This window comes from Orcinus orca, chromosome 10, assembly GCF_937001465.1.
Source record: "Orcinus orca chromosome 10, mOrcOrc1.1, whole genome shotgun sequence".
In the NCBI taxonomy this organism is placed as follows: Eukaryota; Metazoa; Chordata; class Mammalia; order Artiodactyla; family Delphinidae; genus Orcinus; species Orcinus orca.
The window spans coordinates 105,671,715-105,693,894 of NC_064568.1; the positions used below are offsets into that span (position 1 = coordinate 105,671,715).

At 46.4% G+C, this 22,180-nt stretch overlaps 1 protein-coding gene across 6 annotated transcripts in view; it reads left to right on the top strand.

Annotated features, from left to right (window-relative positions):
- The window catches only part of EXOC2 (exocyst complex component 2), a 156,271-nt gene extending 141,974 nt beyond the window's left edge, over positions 1-14,297 (top strand). For 4 of the 6 annotated variants that reach the window (XM_004281077.4, XM_033408013.2, XM_033408012.2 and 1 more), the window contains 6 exons: positions 1,602-1,657; positions 3,614-3,736; positions 8,927-8,988; positions 11,136-11,195; positions 12,912-13,043; positions 13,259-14,297. In XM_004281077.4, coding sequence (XP_004281125.1) covers positions 1,602-1,657; positions 3,614-3,736; positions 8,927-8,988; positions 11,136-11,195; positions 12,912-13,020 — 410 coding nt within the window. In that variant the 3' untranslated portion in view covers positions 13,021-13,043; positions 13,259-14,297. Of the gene's footprint in view, positions 1-1,601; positions 1,658-3,613; positions 3,737-8,926; positions 11,196-12,911; positions 13,044-13,258 lie in introns of those variants that run through there. The other 2 variants (XM_033408014.2, XR_007479480.1) reach the window with 2 other exon arrangements.
- Positions 14,298-22,180: the final 7,883 nt, after the last annotated feature.

The following is a 22,180-nucleotide window of genomic DNA, read 5'->3' on the forward strand; positions in this document are numbered from 1 at the left end:
TTAGACCCTCACTGGCCCAGTGTCGGGCCGAACTTCTAGTAACCGCGTTTTCTCTCTGTACATGCGTGAGCCAGCCCTCCACACTGTTGCAGTTTAAAGACTCGAGACCTGAGTCCAGTGGTCACGGAGTTGACCCGAGCACAGCGGCTGAGGCCTGTGGGCCCCGTGCTCGTGGCCTGCCTCACGCCCAGCCTGGGGCCCTGGGGGACAGCCCTCCTCTTGCGGGCAGAAAGCTTTCCTGGTCGTCAGCACAAGTCACGTGTTCCGCCTTCGCTGATATGAAGACTTGTTACTCTGCAGCTGTCCTTTTCTCTCAGGAAGAATCGACCTGTTTCTGGATTGTATTTAATTATTCTTCAACCAGTTTTCTCAGTTACTCCGTCAGCAAAATAGAATTAAAAACGCCTGCACCTCCATATCCCCAAGAAATATTTATGAGGTTGGCTCCTCAGAAGAAAAGCCGTGTGCCTCCTTACACACCAGGATACATGGCAGAACCAGAAGCTGGCTGTGTATTGAGAATCTGCAAATGCCACGTCAACAAGGTGATTGCAGTTCAACTTCCATGAATAATCAGTAGCTTGGACGACATTATGGGAGAAGATCCTCCTCAACATCATCATGATTTTGCAATACAGTAGAATTTTCTGTTTTGTAGAGAAGGAATTGTCAGTTTGTGCAATTAATTCTAGAAGGAATCCTGAGATATTAATTCCACTCCAAGTGAAAGCCATTGTTTTAGAGTTACAATAAAGCAGCATTTTGTTTTTATATTTTTTTTCTTGCAAAATAGCGAAGGAGCTCTTAAGGAGCCATGTGAATGCCAGGACCCCCTCACTGCAGCCCCACACGGGTGCGTTCTCACACTCTTGTCGATAGAAGGCGAAGCTGGGTCCCTGTCTTCCTGCCACAGGTCACTGCTTGTAGAGAGGAGGCTGGACTGAACCCATGCCCGCTGCCTGCAGACTGCGCTCTGCCCTCTCGTGTGTGCCTGCCCTGGAGGGCAGCCATGCCATCCTGAAGTCATGGGTTTGTCCAGTCTCTAACTTGCTTTACAGAATCAGGTTGGAGTGTGTCTTTTTCAGAAGTTTCACCCAGAACTAATTCTTTTAAGATCAAAATAGTCATTCTGCATAATAATTCGACTTTTATTTGGAAGTAAGATGCTATAGTAGATGTTTAGCATATGTTTCATAAACTTTGGTAAATATCCTCCTTCTGTCCTCTGGGTTTTGTCTGGCGGGGGTGGTTGTGTGTGTGTGTGTGTGTGTGTGTGTGTGTGTGTGTGTGTACATATGAAGAATGTGTGTATGAAGAAACTGAAGGGCAGTTTTAAATTTCACTTTTGACAGGCGGATCAGCAATTACAGAGAACAGAACAATGACAGAAATGGAAAAACAATGAAAGAAAACTCCTAATTAATTTAACCTTTTTTTAAAATAACTTGACCGAACGTAGCCCTCGGGCCATTTGGCTCTCAGGCGCCCTGGGCCAGTGCTGCCCCTCTGTCTCTCCTGGAAGGTGCGGGGCAGGGGCAGCCACAGCAGCACCCACACTGGTGTCTCCACTAAATGCCTTTCCCTCCCCCATCTGATTTCAGGTGTCAGAAACTACTTAAAAGAAGCATTGGTGAATATAATTGCTGTGCATGCAGAGGTAAGCCGTCCTTAGCTATTCCTAAGGGACGTGGGTAACTGGAGGAAAGAAGAGGCCAGTTCAATGGGTTTTATGGAGGTCTTTTTCCCTTCAGAATGTATTTTTGGTGTAAATAAAATACAACTCTGGTTTCAGCGCACGCACATGTGTGTTTTAACTGTGAGAGAGTCTTTTTCTGAAATTGGGTATGTTCTTTTCTCATAATTAAAACTAAACTCATGAATATTTGAAAGGTAAAGAGAAGAGAAATTGAAAGGATGTCTTTCCCTAACTTGGAAAATTCCTTGCCCCGTTTTTAACCAGTGTACAAATGAGCGCTGACATCTTACTCTCGCAGCTGTGGGGCGTGTTGGGAAGAAGTTAGGTGGTGGCCTCCCCTCAGCATCTCACAGAGGTGCCCCTGGACGTTGGTGCTGCTGGTCACACCCAGCCTGCCCTCCCGTGGCACTTTGTGCTTAGTGTCCCGCCGTTGTCCCTGCTGTGACTGCCTTCGTAATTCCGCAGTCGTGGACTTCCAGGTTGGCTGTGGCCAGTGAACTGTTGTCCACCAGATGAAATGGGCCCAGCAAAGAAGTTCTCAGTAGAAGATTTCAGGCGCAGTTGACCGCTGCTCGAGAACCTTCTGAGTATCTGCGTCTGGTGCAGGTGCATCGGGGGGTGTCAGGTTTACGTCACCCTCCACATGCACACGTGCTGCCTGGGTTACCAAGGTGAACTGGAGAAATGTGGATCATTAAGGCTGAAACAGAAGAGCGAGCAAAGGACACAGATTGCAGCCTCCACCTGGCTCTGAGTCTGAAGCAGCCAGAGCAGAAAGCGGAGTGGGGTGTCTTGTAATTTTCATTTCCTAGTGAGGCAGAGCATACATGTTTCTCCATAAAGTAAAGTTTTTATGTGATCTGACTCAGGCAGGAATTTGCCATGTACATCTTTTTATGAAGAGTGATATACTTTCAACCCTGATTTTATCAAAGACATATAAAAGCGCTTTTTTGTTAGGTTAGCTTCCGATAAAGTTAGAGTGTAACATTAAATCATCAGGCAGTGGAGACATTTCAGTCGTAGGTGGGCAGGTGGTAATCAGAGGAGCTGCAGAATATGTGGGCATTTTAGTGATGATGGTGATTCCCACTGAGGCAACTTTGATTAACGTCCACTGTCGGTCGATAACCATGACGTTGTTTGTATTAGGCTTTTCAAGGCCCTCTTTAATATATCCCAGTGGCTGAAAACAGAATTTTGTACTTAACATTTACTATTCCCACATGATCTTAACTTGCCCCAAATTTTCTTCAGTACTCAGGTTATGTTTGGGTTGACCCAAAGGTTTAATACTAGTGATTGAATCTGAAAAAAGGAAAAGCTAAAAAGAAAATACGATTTAGTCTAACTTAGAAATCAGGATAGTAATATGTTTCTCCAAATGTCCAAACTGTTAGTTTGCAAATATCAAAATTCAAAGCTTGAAAACAATGTTTTTGTCAAATGAAAGGAAATATATATTTAATTCAGCAAAGAGTAAAATCGGGAACTCTGTTGGCCAATACAGAATAACGTATCCAGTATGAAGTAGCATTTGTTTTGACCCAAGGAGAGTCTGACCCAGTATGTTTTTATTTCTGTAATTTCCTCTTTAGAAATCGTATTTCTTCTTGTGAAAAGGGTAGAGGAGGAAGAAATCTTTAAAACTATTTCAGTTTGTCCCCATCAACAATACCTTTCAAAACTACATTTGCCAATATTTTTTAAGAGGAATGTTTTTTGTAACGAATCAGTGAATACAGCTTGTGTGCAAGCCCGTGTCTGCCTTTCCTTCGTCAATTCTGATTCTGCAGAAATACAGCTTAGGAGACCTGGGGGGTGTTTTGCTACGTGCATCCCTTTGTTTTTAACAAGTTCTGGTCAAGGCAAGTCCTCATAATGCATCATTTCTTCTTATTTTCAACGTTCTATCAGGTGTTCACTATTTCCAAAGACCTGGTGCCTCGGGTGCTGTCTAGGGTGGTGGAAGCAGTTTCTGAAGAGCTGAGTAGGCTGATGCAGTGCGTCTCATCCTTCAGCAAAAACGGAGCATTGCAGGTACAACAGCCGCTCAGTTCTGTGTTTAACTTAGTTGTTTGAAAACACAGAGATGTGTTTTCAGTCATCAGCCTCAGGAGGTCCAGACAGGCTTCGTATTTTTCTGTGGATCTGCTGGTTGGAGAGCTACATGGTCTCCTGTGTGAGCCATATCCATGACGTCGAAAGGTCCAGAGTTCCTGTCCCTTTAGAGTACAGTGACTCTTGTGAAACTATCTGAATGCAGATTCCTTCTGAAGTTCTGTGAGTTTTTCTGTTTTACAGTTGTCTTCACCACGTTCAATTTAACAGGAAATTTTTAGAAACTTCTTGTAAATAGTCTTTCCAGAGCATTCAAATGCAGTTTGCATAGAAACAACAAATAACTGTTTTTCTACTCATATTCCATTGGTTTATGTTGTATTTACTTAAACTACGTAATTACAATAGCAAACGTAACTTCTGTAAGTCAGATGAGCCTTGGTTTGCCTGTAGCCAGATCAGTAGGAACCAGGGTGTGCAGGCCTGTGGGGGTGTGAGCCCCCCTGTACGCCCTCATGCCCAAGGGCATTGTGAGGGTATCTTCTTAAAGTACCAGAAGTTTTGCATCTAGTAATGCCTGAGGACCTCCTATCAGGCCAAGCCCCTGCAGATAACAACTCTAATCCTGAATAATATATAAAAATAAAAAATGTAAAAACAAAAACCTGAAGACTCTAGAGAGTGAACATGAGTGGCTGATTCTGGAAGAAATGGCACTTGGGTGAATTCCTCACTTTTTATGGATTTTGGCCTGAATGCAGGCCCAGGGGAAACTAAAACTACATAAAACCTGTTGTCTTTTCAGTTTAGAAGAATAGGCTTCAGGGCAGCCACAACTACAGGAAAGCAAGGGAGGTATCCCAGGGAGCAGAAAGCAGGAGCCGTAAGTTCTGTGTATACACTGCCTGGGTCTCTGGTTGGCCCCTAAACCACACGCCTGGTCAAACTCCACTGCAGCCCACATAAGGCAAGAACCGAAGTAAGAACTGAAAAGCTGCCCCAGAGCCGAGGGTTTTCAGTCTGAGTCCAGATACATTTATTGCTTGTTAAAATAAACAAAAATCAGCTCTTCAGAAGCATATTCTAGAACCCAGAGTCTTCTCAAGATAACATTCACAATGTCCAGGATACAATCCAAATTTAGTTGAAATGCACAAGCAGAACAAAACAGGAAAACATGACCCATTCTCAATAGAAAAGACAATCAGCTGAGACCAGCCCTGAGATGACCCAGTTGTTAGAAATCAGACAAGGATTTTAAAGCAGCTGTGTTCAGTGATGTAAAGGAGACTATGCTCCTAATGAATGAACAGACAGGGAATCTCAGCAGAAAAATGGGAGCCCTAAAATAGGAACTAAGTAGAAATTCTGGAGTAGAAAAGTATAATACATTAATATTTTAAAATATACTTGATGGTAATAACAGCAGGATGGAGAGGACAAAAGAAAAACAATCAGTGAATGTATAGACCAAACATCAGTTATCCAATATGAAGAAGAGAGAGAAGAAGAATTGAGAAAAAGTAAACAGAGCTCTAGGGACCCTGGGACATGTGATTCCACGTCCAATCAGCAGGTGAAGGATGGTCCACATCGTTAGTTATTTGAGACGTGAAAACTGACACAACAGTGAGTTCCCATCCAGCAGGAAGAAGAAAATTAAAGACTGAAAGCACCCAGTTTTGGCAAGACTGTAGAGAAGCGAGTTCTCACGCGTTGGCAGGAGTGTGAAATAGTACCGCTGCTTCGGGAAAAGTTCTTGCAGTTTCTTTGAAAACTAAGTATACACTTATCCATCCAAACACTGGAAACAGCCCAGGTGTCCATCAGTAGGGTAAACAAACAAATGGTGGATCCATAAAACAATTACCGTTCAGCGTCAGGGAAGCCGCGTGAAGGGGGCCTTGTACTGGATGGATATCATTTTCGTGGAGAAAACCCCAGGACGATGCTGTCCCCTGGGTGGTTGACACCAGTTGGGGAGCTGAGGGGGCTCTGCAGGCGGTGGTCCTACACCTCGGGATGGTTCCCGCACACAGTGTGTGCAGCAGCCCGAACTCACCAGATGTGCACTCGAAGATTTGTCCATTGTGCAGTGTGTAAGTTTTAACTCAAAGAATCAAAAAAGTTGCAACAGCCTACTCCAGGCAGTGACGCCTGTGGCAGATGCGTGTGCTGTGGAGAACATTGGCGGCGGAGTCTGTGCTGCACAGGTGCTCGCCGTAAAGTTCTCCCAGAGTCTCTGCACTTGAAAAAGTTCACACAGAAACGCAGGGTGAAAGGGATTGAGCATGTGTATTGACCTGGCAAGCTGGCGAGGGGAAAATCCATCACAGAAACTTCATAATATTTCCATGATCATGGCTGTTCTAATAGTTGTGCAGGAGGAGATCAGTAACAGGACTTGTGTATGTGAAGATGAATTGAAAGGAAGTTGCAGTAGCTGCTTTGGGCCTAGGCGGTCCTGGAATTACAACAAAAAGCTCCCCTCCCTGCAGATTTTTTCTGCAGCCCATTTAGCTGATGACTGAGTTCCTCTCGCAGGAGGGTCAGCAGGAAGGGGCAGAAAGAGACATCGGAACCGGCTGGCAGCCCGGCCTCCTGAGCTCTGTGCCTCCTGGAGACTGGCGTCAGTTGTGTTGTGAAACGTTGGCCACTGCCGTTCGGGATGCCTGTGTGTGACCTCCTCCTGATCAGATGGCTCTGCGAGGCCCGCGTGAAGGGTTGGCCTGGCCATCAGCCTCAGACCTTCCCGAGAGCCGCCGGCAGGGGCGTTTTCTGGCAAACGGTCCATGTATTTTGTATAAATAATCACAGCTTTTACAATTGGCATAATTCATAGGTTAATTCCTTATCACTTTGTTTGAATAAAATTTCTAGCAGATACTAGTTTTACAGTGATTTAATCCTTCTCCTAAAATATTCAGCCGAAAGTTCTACCTTGTTTTTTCTCTTTGATGTTTTCCTTGTAGGTTCGTTTTTATATACACTAGAATGCAAACAAGAGAGACAAATTGTCATATCTACGCTTTGTCATTACAAACTGTTTCAGGCTTCTAAACCCCTGAAAAATGAAACCAAACAATTGCTTTCCAAACTGAACATTTCACTGAATGTACTGTGTCTTATGTAAGTCAGCTTTTATCTTGATTGGTTAATTTAAAAACTAGCCATGTCTTTCATTGTTGTTTGTGTTTTGTGCACGCCTAGAGGTGAGGGCTGTGTCTTTAAAACAGTCTCCTGGGCAGCACGCACACTGCGGTACCTGAGGTGAAGGAGGGTGTCCTCGCTGGGGGCCCTAGGGCTCCGAGGGCAGCAAGCTGTGTGCAGAGCACACCCTCTCCACCCTTGCCAAGAGGTAGAAGCGTTAGGTTAGCTTGTTTTTTCTTAAAAGTCTTACGCAGATGAAATTCATATGCCGTACAGTGCGTCTGCAAGATAAAAAGAATACAGTTCAGTGGATTTTCTTCTGCTGTGTTCACAGAGTTGTGCAGTCCGTCACCACAATCCACTGTGGAACGCTGCATCACCCCAGAGAGAAACCCCAGCCCCGTTAGCGGTCACCGTCCACGTCCCTCCCAGCCCCCACCCCAGCCACTGACAAGCACCTGTCTGCTTTCTTTCTCTGGTTTGCCTCTTCTGAAAATTTCATAAAAGTGGGATCATAGAATATGGCTTTTTGTGACGGGCTTCTTTCACTGAGCGTAATGCTTGCAAGGTTCGTCCCTATTGCAGCCTGTGTCATGCCTTGTTGTGGCTGAATAGCGTCCCATTGTATAGATATGCCACATTTTATTTGTTCACTCATCATTTGATGGACATTTGGGTTTGCACTTTTTGGCTGATACAAAGAAAGGTTCTGTGAACGATTGTGTACAAGTTTTCTGTGGACACATGTTCTCATTTCTCTTGGGGATACCCCCGGGACTGGAATCGCTAGGTTATGTGGCTACTCTGTGTTTAGTCTTTTGATGAGCTGCCAGACTGTTTTCCAAGTAGCTATACCATGTGCTTTCCTACCAGCAGTGTATGAGGTTTCCAAATTCTCCACATCCTCGTCGGCACGTGTGACTGTCTGGTTGGTCGTAGCCATCCCCGTGTGTGTGAAACAGTATCTCATTCTGTGGGGTCGTCACTTTTGTGATGGTGTCCTTTGTAGCACAGAATGTTTTGATTTTGATGAAGCCCAAATTATCTAATTTTTCTTTTGTCACTTGTACTTCTATTGTCATTCCTAAGAAGGCAGGCCTGGCCTAATGTCACAGAGGTTTACTCCTGTTTTCTTCTAAGGGTTTTATAGTTTTTTCACTTACATTTAGGTCTGTGATCCATTCTGAGTCAGTTTTTAAGGAAGGGACCCACCTTCTGTCCTTTTGAGTGTGGACGTCCAGTTATCCAGCTGTCCCTAGCACCATGTGTTGGAGAGACCACCTCTCCCACCAAATGGTCTCGGCACCTTGTTGAAAGTCAGCTGATCGTAAATGTAAGGGTTTGTTTCTGGGCACGCAGCCATGTTCCTGTTGATCTACATGTCTGTCCGTGTGCCAGTGCCACACTGTTTGGATTATGGTAGCTTTGCAGTAAGTTTTGAAATGAGAAGGTCTGAGTTTCTCCAACTGTGCTATTCCATTTCCATATTGTTGTGTCTAGGATCAACTTGTCAAGTTTTGTTTTTAAAAAGAAAAAAGAAAGAGAAAAGCCAGCTGTGACTTTCATAGCGCTGCACTGAGTCTGCAGAGCTTAGCTCTGAGGTTAGCATCGTGGAGCCTGGAAGGGCAGGGCAGGAGGCAGTGTGGCAGCCCGCGTCCTTCCACCTCCTGTCAGTCTCAGGACAGGACAGTCCTGGTCTCCCCAGGGAGACCAGGGGAGGCACTGGTTGGAGGGTGACATCTGGTGGCTGGACGGCCCTGGCACAGTCCCTACCTTTCAGAGCAGGACACCTGCCTCCACACAGTCAGACTTGACTCTCAGACAGTTTTCAGTGAAAGGGAACTTTGTTGTGGCCGGTTTCTTTGGGCTGATTTAGAAGGTCTGCTCACTCGTAACGAGCTGCCACTGTGGCCACGGGGGTCTGCCCTGCATGGAGCAGGCTGGGGGCCGACCCTCGCGTTGTTTCTGTTTGACAGACAACATAGTTCCCATGGTCACCTGTCCCTTTCTCACCTCCAGGCAAGGCTTGAAATCTGCACCCTGAGGGACACCGTGGCTGCTCACCTGACGCCAGAGAGCAGGTGAGATGCTCCGTGGCCGTGCTGTGAGTGCTCCGAAAGCCCCTGTAGTAAAGCTCGTCGTACAGGCGTGAGGTCCCAGGTGAAGGTGACTGATCACAGCGAGCGCTTGTGACTGTGGTCTCATAGTTCATGTGCGATCAGTTGTTTTGTTAAAAGCACAAACCTACAGTGAGCCAAGGATTCCAGAGACTGCTCCTTTGTAGCACAGAAGGAAAAAAGGTTTAATGTAATTTCATGTTTCTCATTCACTGAGGTAAGTCTTAGTCTCATAAGCGGTGTAGCAGAGCATTGCATACTTCTTTTGAAAAGGAGAAAATAAGAATTGAGTCAGTCTATTCATCACAGACTCTGAAGGACAGTTCAAGCATCATGAGTATCAGCATAAGAGGAAGACCTTGTGGTTTCTCTGCAGAATTTTGTAGTGGAAATTTGGTGATAATTCTTAGCTGTTTTGAATGAAAGTCAGGATTTCCTATCATTGAAACAACAGTAGGTGAACTGAAACAGCACTACCTACAGAAGATTGTTTACCCCATTGGCAGTATTGCCTGGGAAGTGTTGGGTCCACAGGGGAACTGCTTAAACACAATGTGCGATGTACTTACCGTTCGTTTCCAGCTTTAGACGGTGTGCTCGTGCCGTCATCCTGACTGTCATTGCTACAGCTGAAAACTTTTCCATTTTTTCCTAACACATGAGGTTATTAGCCTCTTACTTCTGTTCTGGCGGCTGACCGGGAGCCTTTCTGGTTCGTTCCCACCACTGCTGCTCTGCGCAAGTGCTGAGTGATAGACACCAGAAAGCACCCGCCCAGGACCCATGGGTGAGGTGCTCTGCATGAGGACAGACCTGTGTGTTCTTTCCCACTGACTTGACCTTTCGTAGCCCAGCTTCCTCATCTGTGACAGGAAGATAATAATACTTTCTAGGCAAAGTTTTGGGGGAATTAAATGAGAAACTATGTCAAACCACCCAGTAAACTCTTGGTGGGGTCACCTTCATCCTCTTCTTCTTGGTCGTGATGTAAAAATAGAGAGCAGTGGCCTCACATTGCTCTTCATCGAATGAGAAGAGGTTTACAGGAAATCAGGTGACAGTGGAGGCGGCGGTAGAGACTTCTCTCCACGTCAGGGAAGAGGACTGAGTGCCCACAAGTTGTGACCTGTCCCCATCCCCCCATACCTGACCCACCAGGAACAGCTGGGCACCCTGCCAATTTCTGGGGCCCTGTTGGTACTTTGCTGTCTCTCTGTGTGTTGCTCTGATACCTGCCCCTAGTTTGAGAAACATTGCTCAGAAGTTTATTTCCTGGTCCACTGATGCAGACGTTTTTACAAAAAGAAAAAAATCAAAGGCCACTTTGAAGTCAAAATAATTACATTTATTTCTTTACTTTAGTCAATAGTCATAAAACAAAAAGAGATGAGAACTGTTCCTTAGTGAACAATACAAGTTATTACCAAATAATCTCCCCTGAAATGCTTTTCATTTGATTTAGTAACTTTTCTGGTACTTTCTACTTTAAAAAGTTAAACATACCAAATTGGTGGTTTTTAAATCCACTCCCTTTTCCGTATTTCATGAAATGAAATGATGTTGAATTACACATACACACACACACACACACACACACACACACACACGCCCCTCTCCATTATCGTACAAATTTTAAATATGATAACAGCTAAATCCTCTTAAGACATGTTGTTATTATAAGAGGTTGGCTGGAAATCAGGCCCTGCACAGGTCAATTCTAGAAGTACCCCCTTTGTATACTGTTGCACAAGATCATCCCTGTTTCTACTTAGCCCTCTTCCTCCCTTACCAGCTGTTTCATCTGTGTACTTCAGCTTTGTTTTGAAAGTAAAGACCTCCTTAAAGTTAATGACTCCACACGAAGCTCTCACCTACCACGGTGAGTAGCACCCTTGTGTAAAAATCAGCTTCTCCTTTGCTTTTCAAGTTGTGTTTTATTTGCTGGTTGAATTCTTCTGGCCCAGCTCCTACAAACCCTCACTTTCACTTTCACTTTTCCCCCTGCTTCTACTGGGCTGTATGTTTCTCTGTATGTAAGATGCGCTTTTTCTGATGTTCCTCTTCCTGGTGGGGCCGGCGTGTCCCTGCCTGGGATGCTGTCTGTGTTCCAGATCCAGTTTCAAGCAGGCTCTGGAAGCCCTACCGCAGCTCTCGAGCGGAGCGGACAGAAAGTAAGTCTGGGTGCTGGTCTCAGGGACCTAAACTCCTCCTCTTCAGGTGGAGACTTGGCCTTGAGGAAGGTGGTACTCGGTGGCCCTCAGGTATGCGTTGTTAGCTTGTCTCCCACGCGGCAGAAGGAGGTAAAACCTGGGTTTCATGACGATTCAGAAATTGGTTCTTTTACTGTTTTAAGTGACCGTACCAGTCCCTTAAACGTCCATAAGAAAGTTTATTTTGACTCACTCAGTAAACTATATTCTTATCTGAAATTTTTAAGAAAATACTTCGAGAACCGTAAAAGAGAGGACAGCATAGTAAAATGCAGGACTCAATGATTTTTCCTTCCAGTAGGTCAGCAGTGTACATTTTGTGCTCTATAATATGAAGTGTTAAGACTAAATTTGTAGACATGACATAATAAAGTTATATACGTTTCGCTAATATTGTATTAATGGTCTCAGCCTGACCTCAAACTTTGCTACTCACGTAACAGGAAATTCTGACCCGAGACAAAGTCTAGGCCAGGCAAAGGTCACGAGTGCCCGGGCTCCCCTCACCTGAGACAGCGGAAACACCGCCGGCCTGGGCCCCTTCCCCAGCCCGGCCGAGGTCCGCCCACCCTTGCAACTGGCTGACAAGGCAGACAGTTACGGAGCCCTGACTGCGTGACACCCTCGGTGTGGCCTGGGGCAGCACAGAGGATGTTGTGGACACTCAGAGGGCAGAGGGAGCCTGTAGGGTGTGGACGGGGCTGGGAGGACGGGCGGCAGAGACCTTCCTAGTCTCCTGCTCCTCTCGCTGACTGCGTGGTTCAAATGCTGTCCATTCCTCTAGCATGAACATCATGAAAGATTGAAGCAGCCACGTATCGTTAACATGTGCAGCTAGTGCTCGCTAGGCTCAAAAGACCAGTGCTTTTGAGGGAGTCAGGAGCAGCAGACACCACAGTGAAGGCCAGGACGGGGGCTGTTTCAGATCTGCGGGGAGCGCCGTGAAACCAGGAAGTAGTCTCTTGACCCCAGTAAGCTCGTTTCTTGGCTGCTTCCTCTGAGCCAGATGAGCTGTAAGGTCCCTTGTGGCCCCAGAATGATGCGGCTCTGTCTGGCCAGCACAGGGACCAGGCAGGTTATTGCTGGGGTTGGGACTGACCCTGGGTGTTCCTGTGCTGCATTCACCCCTTCAGTCCCCTTCTCCAGTGTTTGCAAAAGGCAGAAATGCAAAATAAGAGCAACAGAAAAGAGACCAGTAGTTGCCACGGGGTGGGGTGAGGGCAAAGGTGACGACAGGCGGGCAGCACAGGAGGATTTGGAGGTGACGGGACTGCTCTGTCCCGACGGCGGGGGTCTTGAGGCTGCTGCGGTGCGTTTAGCAACGGGCACAGAGCTGATGCCAAAAAGAGTACATTTCAGTGTATGTGAAGTGTTTAAAATTAGAGGCTCAAATACCCAAACATCAGTCTGTTTGGGGGAGCATCTAACTAATCTAGGGGAAGGGGACAGAGGGCGATTTTATGTGTAAGGTGAAGACGTCTGCACGTGTATGTCCTTGCAGCTAGCTTCTTTGGTCGGCTTATTTCTGTCATTGAGTCCAGAATCCACAGATGAGTGACTTTCCTGGCCCAGGGAGGCACCGTGGGGCAGGGCGTGTGGGGGACCGGACCGGACCGGGCGAGCGTGTCTGGGTCCCGCCCGCCACCCGCCCGTGGCTGTCAGCGCCTCTCCCCACAGGCTGCTGGAGTTGCTGCTGAGCCGGGTCAGGAGCGGCGTGCACCTGCAGCTCGCCTGCTTCCAGGCCGCCCCTCCACCTGCCGTGAAGACGCAGGTGCCTTCCAGATGACGCGCTCCCCCGAACACCCACAGGTATATCTGGGCGGAAAGCTCCGGTTAGGCTTGCGATCTCTCTCTCTTTCCATTCCCTTGAATTGGTAGCTTAGGAAGATGTTGGTATGTGTTATATTTCAACCAAAATGACCTGATATAAAACGTCCAAGCAGCATTTGCTTTGTCGCTTTTATTACGTTAGGCCCCATATGACTTTCAAATGCCTTTTTAAAACACAGCGTTTTCTCTCGTAGCTGCATGCTGCATGGTGAAGGCTGCGGAAGACGGGGCGGCTCAGGCCTACACCGAAGCATCTTCCGGGGCCTCCTGCAGCTTCCAGGGCACCTGGGGCGGCGACGAGAGATTCATCGGGAAGTTACATGCGAGCATCTGGAGCTTCAGCTGTCCTAAATTGTGCAGCTGTGCTTAAAACCTTTATTTCATACAGATGGCTCCCGATTCAAGTAGACTTTTAGAAAAACGTGTGGTCTGAATAAAAAGGTGTGACATTTGGGCTGTGCTTTCTGTGGCCCTCCATCCGTGAGTTAACTGCTGCCGGTTTCTATGTTCACAGCGCTCGTGACATTGAGCCTCTTTTGTGTGACTCGCCCTGAACCTGACGTGAGCCTTGCGGCATCATGCCTCCTGCCCCAGGACCCCCTTGCACGCGTGGGGAACGGTGGGCCCAGGCGCCTCGTCCGCACTGTCCCTCTGGCACCTTCCGCGCCACTTCTGGCCCCTCGAGTGGCCTGCTTGGTGGCCGCGGGGGGTCTGCTCTGGTGGCATCTGTGTCACCAGGCGTGGGAGCTGCCGCTTACACCGTTACCAGAGCAGGTCAGGCTGCCGCGACCTCCTTCAGAGTCAGCTTCCCTGACCTGACTTTGTCACACCGTTTGCTTCAGAAAACTGAGTCAGGGTTTTAGATTTTTCCAGGGATGTCACAGAATCCCCTTTTCAACACTGGCATTAAGGTCTGTATTAATACGGGGAGCTCTGCGGTCCATCATGGCCATGTGCAGTGTCCATCGTTTGAAGTGAGTCCCTGTTGTGTTTGTGCATTTGTTGCTGTTGGGGGATGGGGCGTGGCAACTAGAAGGGAACGTTTCACCTTGTACAGATGTGCTGGATAAGCTTATTAAGAAATATACGGACTGTCGTCTGTCCTAAGCATGTTAACCATTGTATCTGCCACGGCTGAGAACTAAATTACAAAACTGCAATCCTGAGTGTTTGTGTTATTTTAAATATCTGATGCAGAGCCTTCAGCCAATAAAGAGTGTGTCTTTAATACGAGATGTAAGTTAGTTGACGTTTTTTCCCTAAGCATCTTCATTTCAGCATTTTCATTAGCTGTGTAACTTTTTATATGTCTAGTTATAACCCTCACAATAAATACTGGGTTGGCCAAAAAGTTTGTTCGGAACTTTTGGGCCAACCCAGTGCTTAAATCCCGGTTTACCTTGTGTTTGTCTGATCGTTGTTGGAAAGCATTACCAGGGGTCCCGCTGATTCGCCTCTTGTTGGGGGCCCCGCCCTGTCAGGCCCATAGGAGCCAAGACGAGGACTTCATGGCTCAGGGAAGCACAATAACACTTAAGCAGAAGAGGACCAGGGAAGCACTTCTGTGGCTCGGAATGGAGCGTCGGAGCATGAGAACCTCAAACCCAAAGGAGGGGGTTCACGGAGGACTTGCTGGAAGAACAGCTGCTTGGGCTACAGAAGACGGTTTAGTGGTTAAGAGGAGATTGCTGGCTGTGGTGAAGTTAGAAGAAAGCCGAGAGGCGAAAACAGGCGCCGAGAAGACACGAGGCGCCCAGAGGCCCTTGGGTCCAGCACAGCCACGTCGGCCTGGCCTTCAGCACCAGGAAGGTACTGGCAGTGGTCTGGGCTTGCCGAGACTCCCCGTGTCTGTGTCCCGTGAAAGTGCATGTTCCAGAAATGATTCCCTCGTCACAGACAAGCATCCTGCGGTGGGCGCGGCACCCAAGTCACTGTCCTGTCCCCGTCCTTCATCCAGTTTTCTTGAAGGAGGAGAACTAAAGAGCTTGCACTTGCAACTCTGATTTGGTTCAAGACGGTGCTGGGTCTCTGTCCTGATCACGTGCTGTCAGGCGTGCAGCTGGGGTTGTGTGAGAGCCACAGTGTGTTTGAACCAGCTTTTACATCAAGATGAGGGTTCTAAAGTAAGAGTCAACTAGGTTTTATTTAATACATGGTTAAAGTAATTGTCATAAAACTACCTACCAGTACTGTCGTGAGGTGAATACGCTCTGCAATCTAAAACATGGATTGAATGTCCGATATGCATAATACAGAACATCAATTTCAATGACTAGCTTTGCTTTAAATGCAGGTTGCATATTTGTTGTATATGAGATTCATCGTGCTCTTTGTGCACTGATGTCACCTCAGTTTCTGTTCACCCACACTTTTCATTCAGTTTCGGTGTATGTATCACTGGAAAGGCTTTTTGTGCCTGGCCAGGTGATAAATACATAACAAAAATGTTTTCCAAACAGGAGCTGGGTCTGCAGGTGTGCCTGTTGGTGAAAGCCAGGAGCGCCCCTCGACCAGCTGGCCCTGGAGCTGGCCGCACTGTCCTCCTCATTGTGGAACCATGACTGTCCCGGCTTGTGACTGTGGCCACTGTTGACCATTGTGCTGGTTTTCGTTGTTTCTGTCACGTTTTTCTCGAATTTCCCTTCCCGCCCTCCCTGCCTACAGACCTCCAGCTGGGCACCAGCAGCCCCTGAGAGCAGAGACCACTGCTGACTCTGATTGCCCGGGAGGCCCAGGGACTTGAGTGGGGCTGAGCCACAGCGGTCACGGAGCGACGGGATCATGGGAAGAACAGAGGCCGTCGGCAGGCGGGGCGGGGGTCCAGGGGATGAGTGCGGAGAGGTGGTGGCTGCGCTTGGCAGCTTCCTGGTTTCCTGAGTGACCAGAGAGCAACAGGGAAGGAGTCGGAGGAACTGGAGACTTGGCACCGACTGCCCACTGGCCACTGGGTCAGCCTGCAGGCCCCTCCTGGGCTCCAGGTGTCCGGTCAGTTCCGTCGGGTCGCCGCCTTTGCTGCTGCCCTTGCTGCGTTTTCTACGTAGTCTTCCCTCACCCCAGAGCCCCTCCACCCCAGCTCCACGGAGGGCCTTGCAGACGGGCTCAGGTTCGCCTGGAGTAAGTAAGGTCGCCCAGCCTGTGCCCAGCCTGTGCCCTCAGGTCCCTGCCTCGGCCGCTGCTGGAGCAGCCACCGCTCCATCCCTCCTTGGTCTGGCAGCTCCCTGAGAAGGGTGGGCGGAGGAGAGTGTCTGAGACCGTGATAGCCGCGTGAGGATTCTGGCTTGGAGGCCTCCTTCCCAGCTCTCGAGCCTTTGCACCGTCGACCTCAGTGCCTGGCTCCGTCGCTCTCTGCTTGAAGGATTGTCTCCTTTTCCCAGTTCTCAGTTCCTGACGTTGCTCTGGGTTGTGATGCCTTTTGGTTCCTAGTGCTGAATCGAATGTCTTTAGATTCTGGGAAGTTGTCTTGAATCGTTTCTTTGAATCTCCTCTGCCCCTGGTGTGTGTGGTTTTGTTGTTTTTTTCTCTTTGTTTTTAGTATTAGGATCTCCTATCCTGGACCTTTTTAAAATTTTAAAAATCTTTTCCCTCTTGTTTTCTCTTTGCCTTTATCCTACTTCCTGGGAAACTTTGACATTTACTGTCCAGCCTTCCTGTTGGGTTTTCCATTTCTGCTATGTTGTTTTTAATGTATGAGTTTTTTGTCCCCTGAATATTCTTTTTTGTAGAGTCCTGTTTATTTCTTATTTCTCTGGGAATAATAATACACTTCTAGAAGTTTTTTTCTTTTTTCTTTTTTCATAGTCTCCAGTTTGCTGTATTCTTCTGTCTTATGCATTAGAATAAACATCATAAGCTTTCTTCAGCTCTATAGCAAGCTTGGATATCTACTTATATTTAGCAGTAGAGCACTATAAAGCTGGATTGGATCGTGAGCTCCCTGCGGTGGAAGGGGCTTATCAACTGTGGGCTTCAACCAGGGTGGTCTGGATGGGCCTTTTCATTGGGGAATCCCCTAAATTGATACATTTAGGTCACTTCTCTGGGGCTGATCAGATTTCCCAGAGGGGGTTCTTCTGATCTCATGCCAAGTGGGTATGAGGTGCCTTCAGCGTCTGGAAGCAAGAGCAGGAAGAAGGCTGGGAGGTCACGTTTTCAGGGCAGCACCCCTGCTCTCACCTGGACCTGGTATCGCACAAGCTCCTGCATTTACCATCGCGGAGAAGGAAGCCCTGGCTCTGCTGAGGGGGACAGGTGAGGAGCCCTGGGAACATCTGCCTCTTTTTTATCAGCCTTTGAGCCGACCATTCAGTTTTAGCCCAACTTTATCCCCACTTTCAGGAGCTGCCACACCACAAGTTCTTGAGCCTTTGGGGCTCAGTTTTGCCATGTAGACTAGGCTGCATCCTTGCTTTTTATGCTGCCAGTTTAGGGTCTGACTTTTAGGTCAGCTACATCAGTTTCCACTCACTCATATCCTCGGCAGCTTTTAAACTCCTGTGGCTGTTTCGTCTCCTGTTCTCCTTTTTCTTTGCAGATATACATATATATTTATTTAATTGTATTACTAACTATCTCTGTATAACTACATCTGTACTGTTGTGTGCAGTAGATGGACTGTGTGCATGTACTGGGCATGCATGCTGTATGTACACACATACACACACACACACACACACACACACAAATGCACTGTCATTTTCGTAGGGTTTTGGTTAGAGCTAAGGTTAATGTGCGGTTTTAGTCTGCCATCTGTAACTGAAAGTTCAGGTTAACTTTTTGTTTCTTTGTTTTGTTTGATCATAACACCAAACTCCTTACATGTGCATGGTCTTCAGGTTTGTTGCTCACAAGACATGATCATTTACTGCAACTTTCAAAAATTGAAAGGCATATTAGGGGAGAGGAGCCATGGCCTCCTGTTCTGATGACACCACTCCCCACCCCCAGGGGTGACAGTACCAAATCAGCCTTAGTGTGCAGAAAACATCTTTTATCCCATAATTAGAAATAAGTCTCACAATACAACAACGACAAAGTCTTACCAGAAAGTCAAACTTGAACACCTAGATCTATCTACTTAATCCACAGGAAGCACAGGGGCTAGAAGAGCATATCCATGGACAGCCAGCAGAGTCACTGCAGGCAGGCCGCGGGGACGTTACGGGCTCAGTTTCAGACACTGCAGTAAAAGGGAGAGTCATACAGATTGTTTGGTTTCCCAGTGCATATAACAGTTGTGTTTATACCATTACTGTAAGTGTGCAATAGCATTATACCTAAAAAAAAAAGTACATGCCTTAATTAAAAAATACTTTATTGCTAAAAATCACTAGCCATCATCTGAGCCTTCAGCGAGTCATAATCTTTTTGCTGGTGGAGGGTCTTGCCTTGCTTGGTGGTGGCTGCAGGCTGATCAGGGTGGCGGTCTCTGAAGGCTGGGGTGGCCGCGGCCATTTCTTAAAATAAGACAATGAAGTTTGCCACATGGACTGACTCTTCCTTTCACGGACGATTTCTCTGTAGCCTGCAATGTTGTTTGATAGCATTTTACCCACAGTAGAACTTCTTTCGAAATTGGAGTCCTCTCAAAATCTGCCACTGTTTTAGCAGCTAACTTTAGGCAGTATTCTAAATCCTTTCTTAGAGTTTCAACAATCTTCACAGCATCTTTACCAGGAGTAAATTCTATCTCAAGAAACCACTTTCTTTGCTCATCCATAAGAAGCAACTCCTCATCTGTTCGAATTTTATCCTGAAATTACAGCAGTTCAGTCACATCTTAGACCCCACTTCTAATTCTGGTTCTCTTGCTGTTTCCACCACATCTGCAGTTCCTTCCTCCACTGAAGTCTTGAGCCCCTCAAGGTCATCCATGAGGGTTGGAATCCACTTCTTCCAAACTCCTGTTCATGTTGACATTTTGACCTCTTCCCATGAATCACAGATCCTTAATGGCATCTAGATTGCTGAATCCGTCCCAGAAGCTTTTCAGTTTCCTTTGCCCTGATCTATGAGAGGAATCACTATCTACTGCAGCTGTAGCCTTGCGAAATGTATTTCTTAAATGGTAAGACTTGAAAGTCAGGATGGCTCCTTGATCCAGGGGCTACAGGATGGATGTGTTAGCAGACATGAAAACAGCATGAACCTCATTGTACATCATAGCTCTTGGGTGATCAGGTACCTTGTCAGTGAGCAGTAATATTTGGAAAGGAATCTTACTTTCTGAGCGGTAGGTCTCAACGGTGGGCTTAAAATAGTCAGTAAACCATGCGGTAAACAGATGTGCTGTCATCCAGGCTTTGTTGTTCCATTTATAGAGCACAGGCAGAGTAGATTTAACATAGTTCTTAAGGGCGCTAGGATTTTCAGATGGTAAATGAGCATTGGTTTCACTTAAAAGTCACCAGCTGCAAGAGCCCCTAACGAGAGTCAGCCCGTCCTTTGAAGCTTTGAAGCCAGGCATTGACTTCTCTTAAGGTTTGAAAGTCCTGGATGGCATCTTCTTCCAGTAGAAGGCTGTTTCTTCTGCGTTGAAGACTGTTGTTCAGTGGAGCTTCATGAATTATATCAGCTCGATCTTCTGGACAACTTGCTGCAGCTTCTCCATCAGCACTTCCTGCTTCACCTGGCACTTTTCTGTTATGGAGACGGCTTCTCTCCTTCAACCTCGGAACCAGCCTCTGCTGGCTTCACGCTTTTCTCCTGCAGCTTCCTCACCTTTCTCGGCCTTCATAGAATTGAGGAGAGTTGGGGCCTTGCTCTGGATTAGACTTGGCTTAAGGGAATGTTGTGGCCGGTTTGATCTTCTATCCAGACACTAAAACTTTCTCCATATCAGTAGTAAGGCTGTCTCACTTTCTTACCATTCATGTGTTCACTGGAGGAGCACTTTTCATTTCCTTTAAGAACTTTTCCTTTGCCTTCACAACTTGGCTAACTGGCACAGGGGCCTTATCTCACCTTTCGACATGCCTTCCTCACTAAGCTTAATAATTTAAAGTGAGAGACATACATCATTCTCTTCTCTTTGGATATATTTGAAATTTTCCGTAGTAAAAATTTTTAAGGAGGACGGACATAGAAAGATAGCCACTGAATAACCCAGCTCATTTATACTAAAGTGTCATCAACTGAACAAGTACAGGTAATTGATATCGAACCCTTTCATGACCGGAAAGAGATGACTGGAGAGTGAGTGGGCATCAGACACCTGCAGGGGCCGAGAGGCACCGTGAGGACCACTGTGTGCCTGCACGTCCTGCTGAACAGGAAGGTGCGGGCTGAGCTCTGCTAAGGCAGGTTTTCATGGGTCGCGTCATGAGGAATCAGAGCTGCAGTCTTGTCTTAGCATAAGTAGGGCGGTGGTGGCTGCTGCTTAGGGCGACAGGCATAGGTTCCAGCATATCGTTGTGGGTATACTTTCAAAGTAAGTCTCAGAAAAAGGATGATCTCTATAAAAGGAGGTGATTTTACGTAGAAAAATGAAAGTATTTCCCTTTCATTATGCACACTAGGAGTATTAGTATTTTAGGGGATAATGATTATAGTCAGAGTAAAGCTTAATGTTTCAAAAGGTACTGAGTTCTAATTCTTCTCCTTGCTGGATAAAATCCTATCAGATGACACTCTTGCAGATAACAACCATAAACTACAGCCATAATTCATAAAGCAACAACCTGAAGGCACTAAGGAGTGAACAGAGCAGGCAGAATCCACACTCATACTATCAGAGGTACATGGAGTGATTTCCCATTTTTGTGGCTTTTAGCTGGGAACCAGGTGTAGTTGGCACACCCGGTGTGAAGAGGGTGACAAGGGGCGCCGGTGGGAAAACTGATGTGTTTCTGCTCTTAGAAGATTGTATCCAGAAAAGTGCAGCTACTGGAGAGAGAGGGAGAATTTTAGAAAAGAAGGAACCAGAGAAGAGACCCCCAAATTCTGTTTGTCTAACTCTCTGGCCGACACCCCTGAACAGCAGCTGAATGAAGCAGAACAGTTCAGCTAAAGATGAAGACGCAGCCTGAGATGAAAGCTACCGGTCAAGAAACATGCAAAGACTGAGTTTGCAATTCAAGTCAAATCAACTGCATTTGGTTGCTGATCCAGATTATTAGCAGCTTATCTCCTAATGTCTAGAATTAACACCCAAAATCACCTGACACATGAAGAACACGGAAAATGGAGGACATTTTCAAGAGAACAGGAAAATCAACTGAGACCAACCTCAGTAGACCAATGGGTATCATCTAAAATGTAGAATAGAGAGGAGAATGTTTAGGATAAAGTGTTAGATGTAACCAGATAGTGTGACGTATGTTTAATCAGAGTTCTAGAAGGAGAACAAGTAAGAGGCAAAAAAGATAAAGAGCAACTCCAGTAGCGGCAGTAGAAAAACAAGCTGTCACAGGTGGGGCAGGTTTTGAATTCATTCTGACCTCACATCAGAAACTACGGACCCAGGAGAGAGTGAAATAGCCACGTCTGAAGTGACAGAAGGAAGAAACTGTCAACCAGACTTCTATGTCGAGTGAAAATATTCTTCCAGAATGAAAGCAAAATAAAGACATTTTCAGATAAAACTAAGAACGTGTTGCCAGCAGACCTGCACCATAAGAAATGATGAAGTTCTTCAAACTGAGAGGAGGTGACATCTGATGGAGCCTCACGTCTTCAGAAATTGACAGAGAGCATCTGAGATGGTACATACACCTCAGTATTTGTACAGACACCTATGTGCATGATATAAATACATCTCAGAGCTGAGGAAATACAAAACTTTCTTTGCTTCTTTCTTCTCTAAAGATTTTTATGATATATGTGACATACTCGTAATATGTCTGATGTGGGTTTATAGCACCTACAGGTGTAACGTGAGAGAAGGGGGTATGGACATGTGATTGTAAGATTTCTACATGTTACATGAAATAATAATTGACTGCAAATGGACTGTGCAAAGGGGATAAATTATTATCCCACAACAATCAATAAGACAGTTACATAGAGAAGTATAGCTTAAAAAGCAATAGGAAAATTGTAACGGAAAAATTCAGTTACAATTTGAAGTATTTCATATTCAAATAATATTTAAAAGGCATGAAAGGAAGAACAGAAAACAG